The 20091-nt window shown below is 46.9% G+C and overlaps 1 protein-coding gene across 1 annotated transcript; it reads left to right on the top strand.

Annotated features, from left to right (window-relative positions):
• The first annotated feature begins 2942 nt into the window (after positions 1 to 2942).
• On the top strand, positions 2943 to 15454 carry UNG (uracil DNA glycosylase). The gene is made up of 7 exons (XM_060028238.1): positions 2943 to 3071; positions 3741 to 3947; positions 4669 to 4764; positions 7294 to 7391; positions 8039 to 8127; positions 9714 to 9892; positions 14082 to 15454. Exons 1-7 carry the CDS (start codon positions 2943 to 2945, stop codon positions 14220 to 14222), a joined length of 939 nt encoding a protein of 312 aa, XP_059884221.1. The 3' UTR covers positions 14223 to 15454.
• The last annotated feature ends 4637 nt before the right edge of the window (positions 15455 to 20091 follow it).

The raw sequence follows: 20091 nt of genomic DNA, 5'->3' as shown, positions 1-20091 counted from the left end.
AGTAAATGAGAGGATGTGTGAGAAGGGTTTCTGTGCTTCAAACAAATGTCAGCTTTTATTATCACCAATTTTTATTTACTCTCTCTCTTGGCCAATGGAATGAAAAGAGTTTGGGGGCTTTGTTTTGAATCTTCTTAGCGTCCAGCTCTGCAGATTTCGACAAAGGTAAACAGTTGTGTGACCACACCACAATCAAGATCTAGAATTCTATCATCCCATAAAATTCCCCCAAGTCTCCTAGTTATCAACTCGCCCCCTTACCCAGCCCCTGGCAACCACTGATGTGTTTTCTGTCCCTAGAGTTTTACCTTTTCCAGAATTTCTTGTAAATGAAATGATACAATATATAGGCTTTGTGTCTGGCTTCTTTCACTTAGCCTGACGCTTTTAAGATGTATCCATGTTGTTCGTATCAGTTTATTCCTTTTTATTGCTGAGTAAGCTGCCCTTGTACTCATGCCCTACAATTTGTCCACCCACTTGCCACTTGAGGGGCATTTGGGTTGTTTCCAGTTTGGGGAAAATACAAATAAGGTCACTATATCTATTCATGTACAAGCTCTCATGTGAATATAGAGTCCAATTTCACTTGGGTAAATACGTAGGAGTGGGATCGCAGGGGCACATGGTAAGAGTATGTGTCACTTTATACAAAGCTGCCAAACTTTTTCACAGTGGCTTTTTTCTTATTTTAAAAATAATTTTAAATTATGAACATCTCTTCTTCTTACACATCAAGCTCCTTGTCCTAGGCGCTGGAACACAACAGTAACAAGAATCAAGTCCCTGCCCTCACCCAGGTTACGTGTCGGAGATGGAGACAGAAATAAACAAGGAGAGAATAAATAAGATTATTTTATTTTATTTTGGCCACACCACAAGGCATGCGGGATCTTAGTTCCCTGACCAGGGATCAAACCCATGTGCCCTGCAGTGGAAGCGCAGAGCCTTAATCACTGGACCTCCAGGGAAGTCCCAATAAGATCATCTTAGATAGTACAGAAGTTGAAAATAGAGTGACCTGCTAGAAAGTGGGGCAGGAGGAGAAGGCCCTTCAGAGGCAGGGTCTCGAGCTGAGACCTGAGGTTTTCCAGGCAGGGGGACAGTGCGTGCAAGGTGTAAGACCACACAAGGGACAGCTGGGTATGCCTGGTGACTGTGCTGAGAACCAGACTCATCATGTCACAGCAGCTGGGCTTCCGTGAGAGGGTGAAGCAGCCTTGCCAACTGGTAAGAAGCAGGGATTTTTTTTAAAACCATTTTTAAAAGTTGAAGTATAGTTAATTTACAATGTTGTGTTAGTTTCAGGTGTACCGCAAAGTGATTCAGTTATACATATATACATATATTCTTTTTTCAGATTATTTTCCATTATAGGTTCCATTGAATATAGTTCCCTGTGCTATACAGTAGATCCTTGTTGTTTATCTATTTCATATATAGTACTGTGTACATGTTAACCCCAAACTCCTAATTTATCTCTGCCCCATCCCCTCTGGTAACCATAAATTTGTTTTGTATGTCTGTGAGTCTATTTCTGTTTTGTAAATACGTTTATTTCTATCATGTTTTTAGATTCCACATATAAGTGATATGATATTTGTCTTTCTCTGACTTCACTTAGTATGATAATCTCTAGGTCCATCCATGTTGCTGCAGATGGCATTATTTTGTTCTTTGTTACGGCTAATATTCCATTGTGTGTATATACCACAGCTTCTTTATCCATTTATCTGTCAATGGACGTTTAGGTTGCTTCCATGTCTTGGCTATTGTAAATAGTGCTGCTATGAACATTGGGGTGCATATACCTTTTTGAATTAGAGTTTTTTCCCTATATATGCCCAGGAGTGGGATTGTTGGATCATATGATAACTTTATTTTTAGTTTCTTTAGGGAACCTCCATACTGGTCTCCATAGTGGCTGCACCAATTTACATTCCCACCAACAGTGTAGGAGGGGTCCTTTTTCTCTACACCATCTCCAGCATTTACTACTTGTAGACACTTTAATTATGACCATTCTGACTGGTGTGAGGTGATACCTCATTGTAGTTTTAATTTGCATTTCTCTAATAATTAGAGATGTTGAGCATCTTTTCCTGTGCCTGTTGACCATCTGTACGTATGTAGAAGCAAGGATTTTATTCCAAACATATTTGGAAACTATAGGATTTTAACCTGGGGATTATTATGGTGTAATTTACATTTCAAAAAGATGATTAGGTAGGAAAAGAGAAGACCCGCTGGGATTGTAGTTAGTAGACCAGAGATTGAGAACAGCATTTGAATTTGGGCTTTATTATGGAGATGGACCCAAGAGGACCTGTCCACAGTTTGGATGTGGGGAGGGAGGGAGAGGGGAAGAATCCCAGGTGTATGGGGATGTCTTTCAGAGGATGACTAGTTTGGAGTTTAACCTTAATGACCTCTGTTAAAGTCTCCCCCAAACCTTACAGGTTAGGCTTCTAGGCCTTAGTTTGTCGTCAGTAAAACAGGTTGTGAAAATTGGACAACTAAAAGCAAAACAATTACTTTTTTTTTTTTTAACAATTACTATTTTAAAGCTAATTTCACTCCCACAAAAAACCCCACGGGGCGGGTACTTTTAAGTTCTTTCACCGGCTGAGAGGTGGAGGGACTTGCCCAAGGCAGAGGTATGATGGGTGAGAAGAATGAATGAAAGAGTAAACATCTGAGTGAACCGACCTAAGGAACCCCGCCCGCTCTAAAGACCTTTCTGAGCCCCACTTCGCCTCAGGGACCTTGCCCAGCGGCCCCTCCCACACATGCGCACTAGGACCTCCGCTGCCCCCTCGCCCACCCCCCACGCCCGGTCGGAGCATGCGCGGGTTGCTTGGCGCCAATTGCTGACCGCCGCGGCTAGCGCCAAGCTCGCGGGTCCCCGGGCAGCGCGCGTTCGCTCCCTCCTCGGCTCCAGGATGATTGGCCAGAAGACCCTCTACTCCTTCTTCTCCCCGAGCCCCGCCAGGAAGCGACGTGCCTGCAGCTCCGAGCCGGCCGAGCAGTGGAACGGAGTGGCGGCGGTAGCTGAGAGCGGGGATGCGGCGGTAAGGCGCCGCGGGGACCGCTCGTGGGGCCGGGGGTCAGGGGGAAGGGAGGGTGAGGAGGGCGAAGAGGGCGAAGAGGGCGAGGAGGGCGGCGGGCCCCGCGCGACCGAGGGGTTGCAGGAACGTGGGGCTGACTGGGTAAACTGGGGCCTCCACGTGTTCAAAACAGCCGCCGTGGCGCCTCATCGGCGGCCATGCTGAGGGGTCAGCCAATGGAGGCGAACCTTGGGGCCGACGGCGCCAATCAGAGGCGAGGGGCCCGGCCCACCCTCCAATCAGAGGAGGGAGGGGGTGGGTCCTGGAGGGGAGGGTTTTTGCCGCGAAAAGACCACGTGGGGACGCTAGTGGCGGGACCCGCGGGGCGGGGCCCTGGGTGCTGGGCCCCTTCTCCGCGAACCCCTAGCGAGGCGCTGCGGGCCTTGCTCACAGACCTTTTTCCTGCCCTGTTTTGGTACCAAACTCGAAATTTGGGGCAGCGGCCTGTTAGTGCCGGACTGGGATCAGCCCTGGGTTTCCAGAGTCCGGTTTTGTACGTACCTGCCGAGCGGGGCTGAAACCCCAAGAATGGGTGTCCTCTACCCTGGGCTGTTGGGTTGGGGACGGAAGCTGCGGGCTCCCGGGAGAGGTCCGCTGCAGCTCGTGACCCGTTTCTGCGGGGACCACTTTCAGGCCAGCTCCGCCAAGAAGATCCGGGCCGGGCAGGAGGAGCCCGGCACGCCGCCCTCGTCGCCACTGAGCCCCGAGCAGTTGGTGCGCATCCAGAAGAACAAAGCCGCCGCACTGCTCAGACTCGCAGCGCGCAATGTGCCTGTAGGTTTTGGTGAGAGTTGGAAGAAGCACCTCAGCGGGGAGTTCGGGAAACCATATTTTATTAAGGTAAAGTTGGAGACTGCGGGCACTTGTAAATATAGCAGGCCAAGCCCACGTTTATAGGATATTGCTTTCGTGAGCTCCTACTTTCTGTCCTTCAACATACAGCCATGATGTTTTGAATATGCCCAGTTTAAGATTTTTAAAAGACTATGAGGTGATATCATAGCTTCTTTTTTTTTTTTTTTTGCGGTACGCGGGCCTCTCACTGCTGTGGCCTCTCCCGTTGCGGAGCACAGGCTCCGGACGCGCAGGCTCAGCGGCCATGGCTCACGGGCCCAGCCGCTCCGCGGCATGTGGGATCTTCCAGGATCGGGGCACGAACCCGTGTCCCCTGCATCGGCAGGCGGCCTCTCAACCACTGCGCTCCCAGGGAAGCCCTCATAGCTTCTTTCAACCCATTTGTTTAGTCTGCTCCCAAGGAAAGAGTGGCCTGGTAAAACCACAAACCCGACTGAATGAAACCTGCCCTTTAAACAAAAGAGGGAGGGGTTGGCACCCGCAGGAAATCAAGGCTGTCAGGCCAATCAACTTTGACGCAGCCCAAAGAAAGGAATTAAAATGTCGGGAGGGGAACTGTTTTGATTTTTACGCAGAATTTGGATATAAAACTTGGCAAAGAGCTAGCTAAAAGCTCTTCCAGTAGCTTTCATTGGAAGCTTTCTTATTGAATTCTTATGCTTTCCAGTGAGAATCTGATTGTAAATCTAGTTTATCTTTCCATCAGCTTATGGGATTTGTTGCAGAAGAAAGGAAACATTACACTGTTTACCCACCCCCGCAGCAAGTCTTCACATGGACCCAAATGTGTGACATAAGAGATGTAAGTACAAGTTGTGGATGAATTTTACTAAAAGGGGAGTAGGACTCAAATGGTAGTTTTTAATTAGGGACACTGGAGTTAAGCCACTGTCCATAATTCAGTAATAAATAAAATACTGAAATTGTGAGGTTTGGCGGGCCGTATTTTAGCCTGTACGTACCCTGTTTAACTTTTACTGTGTGCCGTTCATATGGCAAAAAAAGAAAAGTATGTATGTAAACCATGGGTCTGTATGCTCTCACTTGTATTTTATTTTATCCTTAAACCGACCCCATGCCCATGAGAGGTAAAGTGTGGTGGTGAGGAAACTGAGGCACGAAGCAGTTAAGTCTTTTTCAAGTGGTTGTCGGGGGTCCCCCCTTGACTTGCGGCTCAGTGTTCTTTCTGTCTGACCACACCATCCTTTACCGTTGATGCTTTCAAACTCTTGACTTGTGGCCTGAACACATCTCCTGTTAACAGATTCCTTTGCTTTGGTTCAGCGTATATACAATGGCTGCTCGCTGTCAGAAGCTTGTTTGTGGCCTCCCACGGTGCAAACTATGAAAGCTGAGGGTGAATACGGCCACTTCCTGCTTCCCAGCCTCACCTCCACCTTCCATTCTCCTCCTTTGGAGCTGGACAGGGCGGTGACCCTCTCCTCACTTCTGTCTTTTGAAAACCAACTAGAGGCATCTCTGGCACCTCCCGGAAGGAGGCCTGTCCCCCACTATATTTGTGATGTGGGTTTCCTTTGTGATGTGGGGGTTTTAGTATCTGCTTGCATTGGAGGTGTTCCATTTTTTTGTTCTCCTTTTGCCTTACTGATTTTGTAAGCTGAGGGTAGGAATCCCGTGATTTAATAAGCACCTGTTAAATCAAAGAGAAGTGAAATTGTTGAAGAAGCCATCGTGATAAGGCTGACACTCGTAATACTTAGCAGACTTCACAATTTTCATTTCAGAGCAAGCACTTCGAACGTACCTCCTTGTTTATAAAGTTAAAAAAAAAACAAGTCCTATTAAATTCAGTACTAGTTTGCCCCTTGTTTGAAGTATGTCCTGTTTTGAGTACCAATGAGCAATATTGTAAAGAAAGACTAAGAAAAGTGCATGAGACTTCTGAGGATCAGATGGCCCGGTGGGGCTTCTTTGCCAATGAGCATGTGGAGGGTCGGGGATGTTACCTGGCTCCTCTGAGGTCCTTACCCAGGACCAGACTGGAAAGCTTCCCCGCTCGGACAGGTTGCTTCATGTTGGGGAATATGCCAGGGGCAGTGTGAGTACCAACCAGAGGAATGGAGAGGCCCATGAAAGCTGCCTGATTGTGGGAACATCTGAAGCTGGATTTTGAAGAATAAAGTGTATGTTGGCTACGGAAGGAGAGTCTTAAGAAGGAACACGGCAAAAGTGTGGGAATGAAGAGAGATGGGTGGGCGGGCACCCGATCAAAAGGCCTAGTAGTATTTTCACACTGACGGTGACAGTGACCTCATTCTCCTCTGGTTCCATCCCTTAAGAGGACACAGGCAGACCTTGTTTTATTGCGCTTCGCAGATCCAGCGATTTTTACAAATCGAAGGTTTGTGGCAACCTTTCATTGTCAGATGATGGTTAGCATTTTTTAAGCAATAAAGTACTTTCTAATTAAGATACGTACTTTTTTTTGACATGCAATTGCACACTTAATAGACTACCATATCGTGTATGCGCTAGGAGACCAAAAAATTTACGTCACTTGTTTTATCGCGATGTTTGCTTAATGAGACAGTCTGGAGCTGAACCCACGGTGTCTCCGCGGCGTACCCGTCCAGGGGAGCAGGCTCCTTCATATGCTGCTGCTGGGCAACTGGAGTTTCTTCAGCTCGTGGAAAAGCAATTTGGCATATGTCGATGACAATTTTAAATACACTTAATACTGTGACCAGCAGCTCTACTCTTCTGAATCTATTCCATAGAAATGAAAGCAGCAGTATGTAAAGATACATGTAGTCGGATGTTTACTGCGTTACTTTTTTAAGGGAAAAAACTGGGAAACCAGCTGACTGCCCATCAACAACTGAGCTCTGTTGACTTAAAGGAGGCCTACAGTGTATGATGTGAGAAACACAAAAATGTAGGGTGATGAGTACAATGACCCTCATTATATATCAATAGGTGATTATAAATGGTTGGATCAGGACGGGGTAGGGATGACCGGGAGATCTTGATATATTTCTGGATGGACGTACTTGTGACAAGGGCGTATTTCCTTTTGTGATTCGAAAAACGAAGGGGATGAAAGCAAAGTTGACCCCAGCTTGTTTCAAACGCGTGGGTCAGAGAAGGGAGGGGGCACTGCAGCAGGTGACTGAGGGAAGGATAACTGGGCAATGCAGTGATGGTGCCAAGTCACCTGCTCCCTTCTGGGGGCTCTTAGCTGGGCCGGGAGGGGGGCCTGCCCTTGTCCTCATAGTATAAGGAGTCCTTTGTATAAGTTATCAGCCAGCCAAGGTGTCCGTTCAGACTGCCTGTACTGTAGTGTTTGATCCTCGCCATCTGGTGTTCACAGGTGAAGGTTGTCGTCCTGGGACAGGATCCATATCACGGACCCAATCAAGCTCATGGGCTCTGCTTTAGTGTTCAAAGGCCCGTGCCACCCCCGCCCAGGTACGCAGGCTCTACAGGTGGCTCAGCTCCAACTGTGATCACGTTCAAATTACAGGTGCACCTGTTTGTGGGACCGTCACTAGCCTTTGGAGCAGGATTTCTCAGTTTCTGCACTACTGACATGTGGGGCTGGGTCTTTGTGGTCGGGGGGCTGCCGTGTGCGTGGTAAGATGTTTAGCAGCACCCTTAGCCTCGAGATGCCAGCAGCACGCCCCAGCCCCACCCCATTTGTGACAATGAAAAATGTCTTCAGACGTTTTCAGCCGTCCCTTGTGGGGCCACATCACGCCTGGTTAAGAACCCCTGCCTTGGAGGATTTTACGTATCATTTACAAATATAATGAACATTAAAGGTATAAACTAAATCCATCACTTGGGAGTGGGGTGGTAACTCCTGGGCTAACTTGCTTAGGTTTTCCAAAGTTCTCTTCCTTAAACCCAAGCACTGACCGAAGTAAAGGCGTTTGGCAGGTGTGCCTGTCTAAAGGAAGGGCAGCGTTTCCCATGAATCAGTGCAGTTTGCCTGTTGTCCGCCCCGAGGGCCGGCTTTGCAGACTAACTCGCGTGTGTGCTGGAGGGTCCTGGACTTTCCGAATTGTGCTTAAGATTCTGTTTTTCTGTTTGTTTTTCTTCTGGCTTGCTTTCAGTTTGGAAAACATTTATAAAGAACTGTCTACAGACATAGATGGTTTTGTTCATCCTGGTCATGGAGATTTATCCGGATGGGCCAGGCAAGGTAAACCAGCCACTGCCAGATGTGTTTTGGATGGATTTCAACTGTCTTTTCTGTCTAGCTTGCTTATATTTTTAAAAGATACCCGTGAGGAACCAGAGAGCTCTAATAAAATGGCTAAGTTTATGTAAGTCAAAGAATGTATCTCACCACCCCCTGATATCCAGGGAGAGGAGATGGGCTGGAGGTTGAATCCAATGCCAGTGGCCAGTGATTTAATCAATCCTGCTTATGTAATGAAGCCTCCATAAAACCCCCAAAGGATGACATTTGGAGAGCTTCTGGGTTGGCGCACGCATGGAGATCGGAGAGAGAGGCAAGCTGAGAGAGGGCATGGAAGCCACGTGCTCTTTCCCTCTGTCTTGCCCTTTGCACCTCTTCATCCGACTTGACTGCATCCTTTAATATCCTTTGTAATAAACCAGTAATCTAATCTAGTGGAAAAAAATGTATTTCGCTTTTATCCTGCAGCCATTGGTTTTTCATGTTTTAATCATAGCATGAAAGGGAAAAGTTGGTTCCTCGTCATTCATATTTTACGTTGAACCACCCAACTTCGACCATTCAGAAGGTGGCCTCAAGTTTTCTCATTTTGACACACGGGTTATGTTGTGTGTGTTTAATACCTATCTGTGGGACGTCTTTCTCCTTTTTTAACAAACTATAATCAGGATAAGGAAAGAATATCTGCTCTTTCCTTGCAGTGAGATTTTTGTTTCAGTGAAACGTCTTGGCCTCCTTGTGTTACTTTCCAGGGTTATTTCATATCAGTTAGGGTATTTTTTGTTGTTGGTGGTGGTGGTACACGGGCTTCTCACTGTTGTGGCCCCTCCCGTTGCGGAGCACAGGCTCCGGACGCGCAGGCTCAGCGGCCATGGCTCACGGGCCTAGCCGCTCCACGGCATGTGGGATCCTCCCGGACCGGGGCACGAACCCGTATCCCCTGCATCGGCAGGCGGACTCTCAACCACTGCGCCACCAGGGAAGCCCAGGGTATATTTTTTTAAACAATTCTTTCTGATGATGGATATAATGCACGGTCACTGTTGCAAACTCAGAAGTTCGGTCTTGAAAGTGCAGAGGTGAAAATGAATCTCGCACAGAGGCACCAGCTGGTCACGTCCTAATGCTTTCTCCACCACCGGATTTCAGGTGGCTGCACCAGCTTACATCTCGGGGTGGTTTCGTCATGCGTTGAGCCCATTATTGGGTGTTTAGGCCAACTCGTTTCAGCCTCCCCCTTTTTTTTCTTTTAATTTTATTGAAGTATAGTTGATTTACAATGTTAATTTCTGCTGTACAGCAAAGTGATTCCATTATACATATACATATTCTTTTCCGTATTCTTTATAATTATGGTTTATCAAAGGATATTGAAGAGTTTTCTGTGCTATACATCCTATATATAATAGTTTGCATCTGTTAACCCCAAACTTCCAGTCCATCCCTCCCTCATCCCCCCCATGACAAGCACAAGTCCGTTCTCTCTTATCTGTGAGTCAGTTTGTTTCGTAGATATGTTCATTTGTGTCGAATTTTAGATTGCACGTTTCAGCCCCCCTTGAACCTCCTTCACTGTGTGCTCGCAGGTGTTCTCCTGCTCAACGCCGTCCTCACCGTCCGGGCGCATCAGGCCAATTCTCATAAAGAGAGAGGTTGGGAGCAGTTCACCGATGCTGTTGTGTCCTGGCTCAATCAGAACTCGAACGGCCTTGTCTTCCTGCTCTGGGGCTCTTATGCTCAGAAGAAAGGCAGTGCCATTGATAGGGTATGTTTTGGGTTTTTTTTTTTTAAACAGGTTAGAGAATTCTAGCAGTCCCTTTATGTGGTCCTAGAAAGATCATGTCCTAAAATGAAGCTTATTTTCCCTTAAAACTGTGATAATTAGGATTAGGTTTCCCATCGAAAACTGAACAGAATTCAGGGACTTCCCTGGCGGTCCAGGGGTTAAGAGTCCGTGCTCCCAACGCAGGGGCACAGGTTCTATCCCTGGTCAGGGAACTAAGATCCTGCATGCCACACAGCGCAGCCAAAAAAAAAAAAGGAAAGAAAGAAAATTGAACAGAACTCAGACGAAATGATTAGTTGTGTATGAGGAGAGCAGCTGGCCAGCTTCTGCTTAGATGCAGTTGGTAACACTGGCATAAACTTGCTGCATACACAGAAAGATAACACAGGTCCCCAGGTTCCATTCATGTAACAAACGATGCAGTAGATGATGAGCCAGGTAAGTCTCTTGCTTTCAACAAGTTTGAGGGTATATGGGAAACATGAAGAGTTCCACCTAATCGCAAATGTAACCTCCCCCCATGAAAACACCATCAGCGATAATTATTAAACCTGGGCCCTGGTTGCTGGTCCCTGACACCGACCCAGCTCTTCAGTCTATGGCCACCCCACCGCATCCTCCCCCGACCCACCTGCGTATACTTGGTTGCTGAGATTAAAAACCGGAAGTCATCCTTGAATGCCCTCCCTCATCCCCTTAAACCCCGTCCTAAAACCATCCTAATCCTGCCTCCCCTCTGTGCTGAGCACTGGCATTTCTCTCTGGGATGCCTGTGACCGGACTGGAGGTGATGCTGGTATGAAGGAGACTGGCAAGGGGAGGAGGGGGCATGGGGCTGGGAGGGAGGGAGACGGGAAGGAGGAGTGTTTAGCTTGGGCTACTGGGAGGCACTGAACTGGGCAGTGAGGGTGGGGGGAGAAATCATAGCATAAACACGTCATAAGTGAGGTAAAGGGATGAACCGAGGCGACATGGCAGTAGCTTATGGTGTATCAGATACGTGCAAACAGGTGTCAGGAGCAAGTCCAGCACTTTTCACACAGCATCTCTCCTGACCTCGACGCAGGCTGTTGGGGGTGGGAGGGATACGCTGACCCCGCTTTGTACTGGGGCTCAGGGAGGCGAGGTCACTTGCCCACTTGGGGTGAATGGAGCTTCGGACTCTGATCCGAGCAGCCAGCTCACCTGGGCAGGCCCGTGGGGAGGCCTGCCCAGCCCACGGGCGAGGGTGGCAGGGTTCCAAGCCAGCCATCAGCTTTAGAGACTTGACTCACGTGTCAGTTATCTCCTCCATTTTCTCTTAAGTGGAGTTCTACCTTTATTTCATAATTTAGGCCTTTTTTCTTTTTTTAAGGTAGTAGATTCAATTCACATGGTTAGAAACTAAAGGATTTCAAGGCCTCCCCTCCCAGTCCCCATCCGTTCCAACTCTTCTTGGCCTCGGGTAGGCACTGGGCTTTACTGTCTGACATCTCCGGCCAGTGTCTTTTTTTTTTTTTTTTTTTTTGCGGTACGCGGGCCTCTCACTGCCGTGTCCTCTCCCGTTGCGGAGCACAGGCTCCGGATGCGCAGGCTCGGTGGCCATGGCTCACGGGCCCAGCCACTCCATGGCATGTGGGATCTTCCCGGACGGGGGCATGAACCCGTGTCCCCTGCATCGGCAGGTGGACTCTCAACCACTGCGCCACCAGGGAAGCCCCGTCCAGTGTCTATACACATGGATGCAAGCAGCAAGGGGGCGTGTAGGTCAGATGGAAGAGCTGCTTTCTCTATAAAGGTTCTCTGTGAATGAACAGGATGTTTTCAGGTGTTTTTTTTTTCCGGGAAGAGAATAGTAGGAATAAAACCTGGCATGAACGAACTAACTGCTAAGATCTGATTACCTCGGTAATGAAGTGTGTGTGGGAATGATTTCCAGTCTGTGTCTTAGGGAGGTTTGTGGTCAGAAGCGCCCTTACTCAGTGTATCTGTAATCTTAATAATGGTTCAGTTTGAAAGTAAACAGTTGTTAAAGTAGCTTGACCATTAAAAACCAGACTTCCCTGGCGGTCCAGCGGTTGGGACTCCGCGCTTCCATTGCAGAGGGCCTGGGTTCGATCCCTGGTTGGGGAACTAGGATCCTGCATGCTGCATGGCACAACCAAAAAAAAAAAAAAAAAACTGGTAGATTGACCATTAAAACCCAAGTTGCACATCTGTAGCCCGGGGTGTCTCCTGAGCACTAGACCTGTATATTCAGCTGCTGCCTTACTAGGGACCTGGAAGCACATCAAATGCAACATTTTCCCATTCTCCTTTCCTCGTCCATCCCTCACTAAACTTGGGCCCCTGGAGGCCCAAGGATAAAAAGGGCCGCTGTCTACCCAGTTGCCCAACCAGAAATCGCATATCATTCTTGACCCCTCCCTTTCTTTCCCCCTCTCCTTCCCCCTCTCCACCCTTTGTATCTATCCCCACCTCCTGCAACCAGTCATACACAGACTTTCTTCTCTCAGCCCCCCCACCACCTGCCCAACTTAGCCTCAGGTCAGCCCCATCTCATCTTGCCCAGAGCAGAGCGTTCAGACGCCTTCTCCTTGGAAGGCCTCAACCTGGGCTCATGAGCTGGGGTCTGGGCACGGCCCCGGCCTGCCTGTCACCCTCTGTGAACTCCAGGCCCCCTGAACCACCTGGACTTCTCCCCACCCCCTACTCCCCTGACTGCCTTTGAACGTCCTGCTTCCTCTGTCCAGCATGTAGAGGTCTTTTCCTTCCCTGGAGGCTGGCTGACTGGTCCTTTATAATGCACACAGCTCTCGTGTTCAGGGGCCTGCCCCATATGCTGTACCCTGTGCTGAGCACCCGGCCTGCATCCCTTCCCGGGATGCTCTGCGCACACGACCCATCTTTTGTTCTTCACAGGATCTTCCTGAGCTGGCACTGCTGTTAACTTCCAGTCCACAGGTGAAAAGTGACCTGTGGCCTAGGGAGGGTCAGTGACTTCCCTGGGGCTGCGCCACTGCTGAGTGGCAGGGCCAGGACCTGAAGGAACCCAGGTTCCATGCCCTGACCCACACTGGGCTGCCCGGCTTCACTGATGGCCCCTCCTCAACCCAGCCTTGAAGGCAGGGGTATCTTGAAAGACGATTATTTGTTGGGTGATTTTTTTTTTTAATTTTTATTTATTTTTGGCTGCGTTGGGTCTTCATTGCTGCGTGCGGGTTTTCTCTAGTTGTGGCTTGTGGGCTCTAGAGCACAGGCTCAGTAGTTGTGGTGCACAGGCTTAGCTGCTCCACGGCATGTGGGATCTTCCTGGACCAGGGCTCGAACCTGTGTCCCCTGCATTGGCAGGCAGGTTCTTAACCACTGCACCACCAGGGAAGCCCTGTTGGGTGATTTTTATTTAAATACAGGAAAGAATAAAGAAGAAAGCAAAAATGGTCCAGAATCTTCCTACTAAGTTAACTACAGTTGACATTTAAAAAAATTTTAAGTATTCTATTTTGGTGGTGAGATAATGCAAACAGCATAGAAAGGTACAATCTTTCACCTAAAGGAACTACTATAAATAGTGTCTTGGGTCTTATCCCCCCTACCAAAGAATTTTTTTTAATTTAATGCATTTATCACTTTTTCTTGCTTTTTTTCCCCACTTGACATATTTCAGAGGTCTCCCTGTGTCAGCATATGCAGCTTGATCTTGTTCTTCTAGTAGCTGTGTGGTGTTGCGTTAACAGAACTTTAGAAAAATATTTGTAATGTTTCATAACACTGGATTTATAGTAGGTTTTACCTGATAGGAGCCGTGCACCTCCTCAAGCCTGCATCTTTATGGAGATGTGTGCATCATGGCGTCCTTTACCAAATAACAGTCTCAGCAGTGGGACTGCTGGGTCATAGGACAAGGGCACCTACGAGTCCTATCGAGAGTGCCCAGTGGAGAGCAGAGACGGGTGCTCTGCATCCTTAGGGCCTAGCCCAGGTAGTGGCTCTACCAACCAGTGGAGGATGAACGCACGGACCTGTGTGGATGCTGCAAGTAAACCAACACCGTGAGGAAAGTGGGCGAATTTAGAGCGGTCACAGGGGAGCGGCAGAGCTGACAGAAAGCGCCACAGCCAGAGTGGTTTTTTTTTTAAAGTCCTGAGAGTGTCCCCACAATCTCACTCCCCGTCTCCTCCTCTTTCAGAAGCGGCACCACGTGCTGCAGACCGCGCATCCCTCGCCGTTTTCGGTGTACAGGGGGTTCTTCGGATGCAGGCATTTCTCTAAAACCAATGAGCTGCTGCAGAAGTCCGGCAAAGAGCCCATCAACTGGAAGGATCTGTGACCTTGACCCTTGGGGGTCAGGGGTCTTTGAGTGGTTTTCTAGAAGCTGTGATTGAAGTATCTGTCATTTATGAAGTCAAAGTCAAAAAACAATTTCCCTCCTAATTCTTCAGCACACTGCACAAGGGCACACATTTTCCGAGGAGCAGCAGTGAACCAGGCAGCCTGCGAGCAGCTTTACCTGGCCAGAAGCACAAAAATCTCCCTGGGACCTCTGGCCTGGAATATGCTGCCTGTGGGTCAAGGTTCTTGGAAGGGAGATGAGGTCAAATACTCTGGACTCTGTTCCCCTTTGTTATTACTTTCAAGCAGGGAGGAGATAAGCACCTTTTTGGTACAGCCAGCTTCTACTTGTTTTTACCTGGCAGGTTAGACTTTAGGTTTTGTGGTGTTGGGTGTTTTTATTTGGAAAGGCCCCCTTTCTTTACCCAGCCTGGCGTTCCAGTCTTGGTCAGGTACACTGGCCCGTGATCTTTCACGGAGCTCTCAGGAAGCCTGAGGTTTTTGCAAGTTCCCAGAAATTAGGGATCGAGTTCCTGACCGTCGTACTGGCGAAAATTGCTAAGGAACCATCCTTGGTGTGAACTTTCACTTCTGGAGGCTGGGGAAAGTGAACTGGGTCTAGTCTATGCAATTAGTTATGTAATTCTTTGGGTGTTTCTAGGAATAAGGTATGGAGGTTGAACAGAAAGGAGGAGAAAAGTTTTTGTTTTTTTTTAAGAGGAAAGATGCTTTTTTCCTAGCTGCATCTCGTCTGGGGTTTGTGCCAGCATACACTGCCAGTGTTTTTTCGTGTGTGGGGGGTAGGGGTGCGGTTAGACTGAAATCACTTTGGGATTCTTTTCGGCAACACTGGTGAATTTTGCTTTTTTAAAAAAGATACTTAACGCAGATGTGTACATATATATATATATATTTTTTTTTATCCTTTTTTTAAGAGGCAGTCTTTATTAGGTGTGCACCTCCATCCCAGATGCCGTTAGAGCGCTGTTTTGCTGTTAGCTGGGTTAAAGGGTTAACCCCGCGAGAGTTTGGTAATAAAAGATTGTTGAAGTTTCGCTTGGTGCCTGGTCCTTCTGGGCCCTGGGCGGACGCCCTTCAGGCTGCTCTTGGCTTGGGGCGGCCCGTGGTCGCCATGACAACCAATGTGGGCCGGAAGGGCCGCCTCCGTGCCGCCCTTCCTCCTTCTCCCCTCCCCCCGCCCCTCCGCGCCAGGCCTCGGTGAGCCCTGGGCCGGGTTCCCGGGAGGGGCGCGCGCAGGAGTCGGCGAGGGCGCTGTGGAGGGGGTATGGGGGCTGAACGGGGTCGGGGTCTGCTGGGACCCTAAAGGAGCCACTTCGGACTGGAAAAAGCATTTCTCCACGGATCTTGGCATACTCACCATGGCTGCGTGTCCTGCCAAGCCCTGCGACAGTGCGAGGGCAGCTTCCCCCCACCCTCCCTCAGCTAGTTTTCCAGACTCTTCTCTGGGCTTGAGGTGTGAGGCCAAGGCACTGGGAAGACCCCCTGATGGTGGCCCACTGACCTGGCAGCACTTGGCTCCAGTAGCTGGGGTGGAACATCCAGAGAAAAGGTCGGTGTCCCCTGCTGTCTGATGAAGGGAGCAAAAAGAATAAAGAAGTCTTGGGAACGCGGGTGCTCGTGTTTAAGTGGGCGAGAAGGGCCGCATCCAGTGAGAACGTCCAGTCTAACACGTTTCTTAGGAGGGCAGGGATTTGGAAACTTGCTTGAGAAGATTACTTCCCCTCTGGGCCTCAGTTTTCTCATGTCTGAAAAGAAGGGTTTATGATCCCACATTGTGCAAAATCAGCACGAAGATGCATTTGCAGTTTTCCCTCTGGTAACTTTGGGGTCCTCCACTAAGCGTTCCAACGGATTCCCTTTATCCAAAGAAGAAGTGAGAGAAGAATGTTTATCAGTGAGGTTTTAACACCGATCTCCTAATGCAGTGCTGTGAGTAGGGAGGAAGCAGAAAGCTCTGAGGTACCACATATAATTGAAAAGCAAACTAATTTTTTTTTTTTTTTTTTTTGAGTTACGCGGGCCCCTCACTGCTGTGGCCCCTCCCGTTGCGGAGCACAGGCTCCGGACGCGCAGGCTCAGCGGCCATGGCTCACGGGCCCAGCCGCTCCGCGGCATGTGGGATCTTCCTGGACCGGGGCACGAACCTGTGTCCCCTGTATCGGCAGGCGGACTCTCAACCACTGCGCCACCAGGGAAGCCCCTGCAAACTAATTTTTAAAGAAATTATATTGAACCTTGGAAGTGTAGTGACACTTTAAAAAGAACACAGAGCAGCATCTTAAATGGTCTATGACCACCCCCGCCCCCGAAAAAGAAATACAAATTCGATCACTGATTTTTTTAGAAACAAGGTTAATTTTGATGAACTTTTAGCTGTGTAGTTGTAACTTTTTCACGTGTTTTCAGATTTGCTATGATTATAGCACTGGGTCACTGGGTATGCAGAGATGTGTAAAAGGTGTTAAAAAGTTAAGCTGAGTAAATGAAGATCTAATTGGCGTCATTAAAAGATTCATGAGTCACGCACCATCTCATCTAGCAGAGACATACTCTGAGGGGTGGAAGGCATTTGTAGAAAGGAGGGTGGAACAAGGAAATCATCGAAAAAAGTGAAAGTTCATTGGAGGAAAGTCAGTTCAAGTGACAGTGGCTTCTCATTGGGGTTTGTGATTGACACTGTGGGGTAACTGACCAGAGTCAGTTACCAGAGGGCATAAGAGCTTCCTCTCCAGGCCTTCCCAACTCCAGTTTTAGTTGAGGTTTCCTTTTATTAATTTTCAGTTACTGCCTTTTGATCAAGATCTTCCTCGAAAAGCATCGCTGATCCAGAGACAGGCTTTCCAAATTCAGCCTTCACTCCTCGGTGCCAGGAAAGACCTTTTCTGGGTGTCACGTCCCACACTGGAGGGAAAGTGCACTGACCAGAAACTGCCTGAGGCCACATTTGAGTAACAAGAGACAGTAGTAGGGAGAACTCACAGGCATTTCTTATCCCAAGTCTGTATTTTGTCAAGGTTGTAAGCGTTGGAAATCATCTCAAAGCGCTGAGCTAGCATCACCTCATTAAGCACATCATTTTCACTAAGGTCCAACAAACAGGAGGTAGAAAACTTAACAAGTATGCAGAGCAGAATTTAAAACAACATAACAAAACCATCTTTACACAGAACCATAAAGATGGTTCTAAACCAAAACCTTCACATACAAAGATGTAGCCAGGAGGTGTGCATAAGGCTCCCGCATAAGTGACAGTATCTGTGGACCCGTTCATTGTACAGAGGCATTAGCATCATTCAACCAAGGCTCATAGACTGTATTATTACCTATTGAAAGGCTGTCTAAATACATGGGTATGTCAGTAAGCTTACAAATGGCCTGATTACATTGGCTGCCCCAGAGTTTCTTAAATAGATAGTCGAGAGACCTCATTTTCCCATCCCAGGGTCGGGTTAGATTGAAGCAAAGAACAAGGTTAGGTGGGCTTAGTACCCTCACTTTATAAAACGGGCCCTTGGAACAATTTAAACACAGTGGCATTTGGGATTCCGTTGAAATTACTTCTAGGGTGGAGCCAGGCCAAGTGGCAGTTGAATGAAGTCCAGCTGCAGGTGTTCAAGGGTCTCAGGGCTCCAGGAGCAAGAATATTTTTTCCAGGATTATGGACCTGGCAGATAAGAATCGTTGGTAGTCTGTTTTTTGCAGTTTTGTAGACGTCTCCCCACCAATGGTGATTCATAATTTGAGTCATCTTAAATGTGCAATGGTGGATGAAGGAATGTAAACACAAACGAAAAACAAAAAAAGGGATTTACCAGGGTTCCAGGAAGAACCAGGCAGCCGTCTTGGGTTTTTCCAAGAGCCCTGACCATTCACTTAGTTTACAGCCATTGTTTACCCACCTTAATTTCGCTGATTCAGGAGCAGACCGTTGCCATTTTACAAGGACATCAGGATGGCAGAAGTCTGGCAGTGAGGGATGATTTTTTGCAGAAGCAGAATGGATTGCATCCACATGTGTTAACAATCTTTATAGATTCTGTTGCTGTTGCCTTTGAATGAGAGTCATCCAGGACATTTCCCTGATACTCAGGTTCAGTCCTTTTAGTGTGAGTCTTAATTTTGATGACAGCAATTTCAGAAAGTAAGAGAATAGCAGTAAGAAGATCGTTTACTTGTTGCCCATTTTCTGTTGGGGTCCCAGAGGATGTCATACAACATTTTAAGATAATAACTAGAATTACAAGTGATAATCATTGTACCAGGTCCTATCAGATTTCTAGGAATTTCACACAATTTCTGGAACGCTTACATACCTGTACAAACACAACATAGAAAAAGCTTAGTGGGGACTTCCCTCGTGGTCCAGCAGTTAAGACTCTGCACTCCCAATGCATGGGGCCCAGGTTTGATCTCTGGTCAGGGAACTAGATCCCGCATGCCGCACCTAAGAGCCTGCATGCCGCAACTAAAGATCCCACACGCCATGATGAAGATCCCACACACGGCAATGAAGATCCCTAATGCCGCCATTAAGACCTGGCGCAGCCAAATAAATATTTTTTTTAAAAAAGGTTTAGTACTATTTCTTGTTTGACAGTGCTTCTCGTGTAATTTAACATATCAAATAAGCCTAATTAGTTTAACAAATATTTTGGTAAGTTCCAGGGGCCCTGTGGGAAAATCCCAAAGTTCCTTCCAGGTCAAAAAGACTTCATTTAGAATTTGATTTGGGGAAGCTTGTTAAAAATATGAAAAAAAAAAAGGTTTAAAAACACTGCATAGATAGGATCACAGGTTACTGTAAAACATTACTTAGTTATCTATTTAACCAAAGTGACAAAAATAAAATTAACAAGAAAATATAGAAGGTTATACAGGTGTTAGCAAAACTTTAGCTCTTTTAATATTAAGAAGACTCAGTTTTCCTGAGTAACCAAGGACCTGATGACAAAGAGCACAGGAGATCACTGTGATAAAACACAAAATCTTCGCTTTCTAGGCAAATTACTTTTAAAGAAAAAGATTTTACAATCTTTTGTCAGGAGCAGATCAACAATCCCAGAAAACTTGTTCTTTCAGCAGATGAAAGAAAATTAAGCTTTAATTTTACATAATATTGAAGCCTATTTCCAGAACCCTTCTGGTAGCAATCCAAATTTTAAACCACTTGACTACAGAAGGTAAATTTGTCCTTCATAAGCAGAAGTTCTAGTTTAGACAAAATTACACTCACTTCCCTTAACAGAAATGCATCTTTATTCTTCATGCCTTTTCTTACCTTTCCTTGCATACAGGGTTGTTTCCCTTATTATTTCTAGTAGTTTCAATAACATATGTTAGAATTTTTAGCCCTGAGAAATCTTTAATTTCTAGTGAAAACTAAGAAGCAAGTAATTATGAACTGTCTTTAATATTAGCATTCTGTGGCTTGGCAAATTTATAAATACTTTTAATAGTTTATAGAAACATGCTTTTTGGTGTGGCTTAAAACATGTTTACTAATAGATCCACTTCGTTTCTCTGCAGTGGGAATTCAAAAGCAGATAAACCTATGATCAGTAATTAATATTCAATATTTTATCTTACATGGGAATGATCCATATATTCAATAAGTTTCTATCATTTAATTTAACTTAGCAAAATTCTAAAGTTTCAGGTTGCCGGAAAGATTTGTGAAACTTATCTGAAAAGTTCACCTAAAAAACCTTTTATCTTACATTTATTTAATTTACTTGCCCTTAGCAGTTATGTTTAGATTACTTATGAAAATTTCATCATACCGAGTTATTTTTCTTGACAAATTTGTAAGCCTAGGTAGAATAAAAGTATTATATTTAATGCTAAAA

This window comes from Delphinus delphis, chromosome 13 (genome assembly GCF_949987515.2).
Source record: "Delphinus delphis chromosome 13, mDelDel1.2, whole genome shotgun sequence".
In the NCBI taxonomy this organism is placed as follows: Eukaryota; Metazoa; Chordata; class Mammalia; order Artiodactyla; family Delphinidae; genus Delphinus; species Delphinus delphis.
The sequence above is the reverse complement of the archived record's forward strand: the minus strand, read 5'-3'. Positions and strand labels throughout refer to the sequence as shown.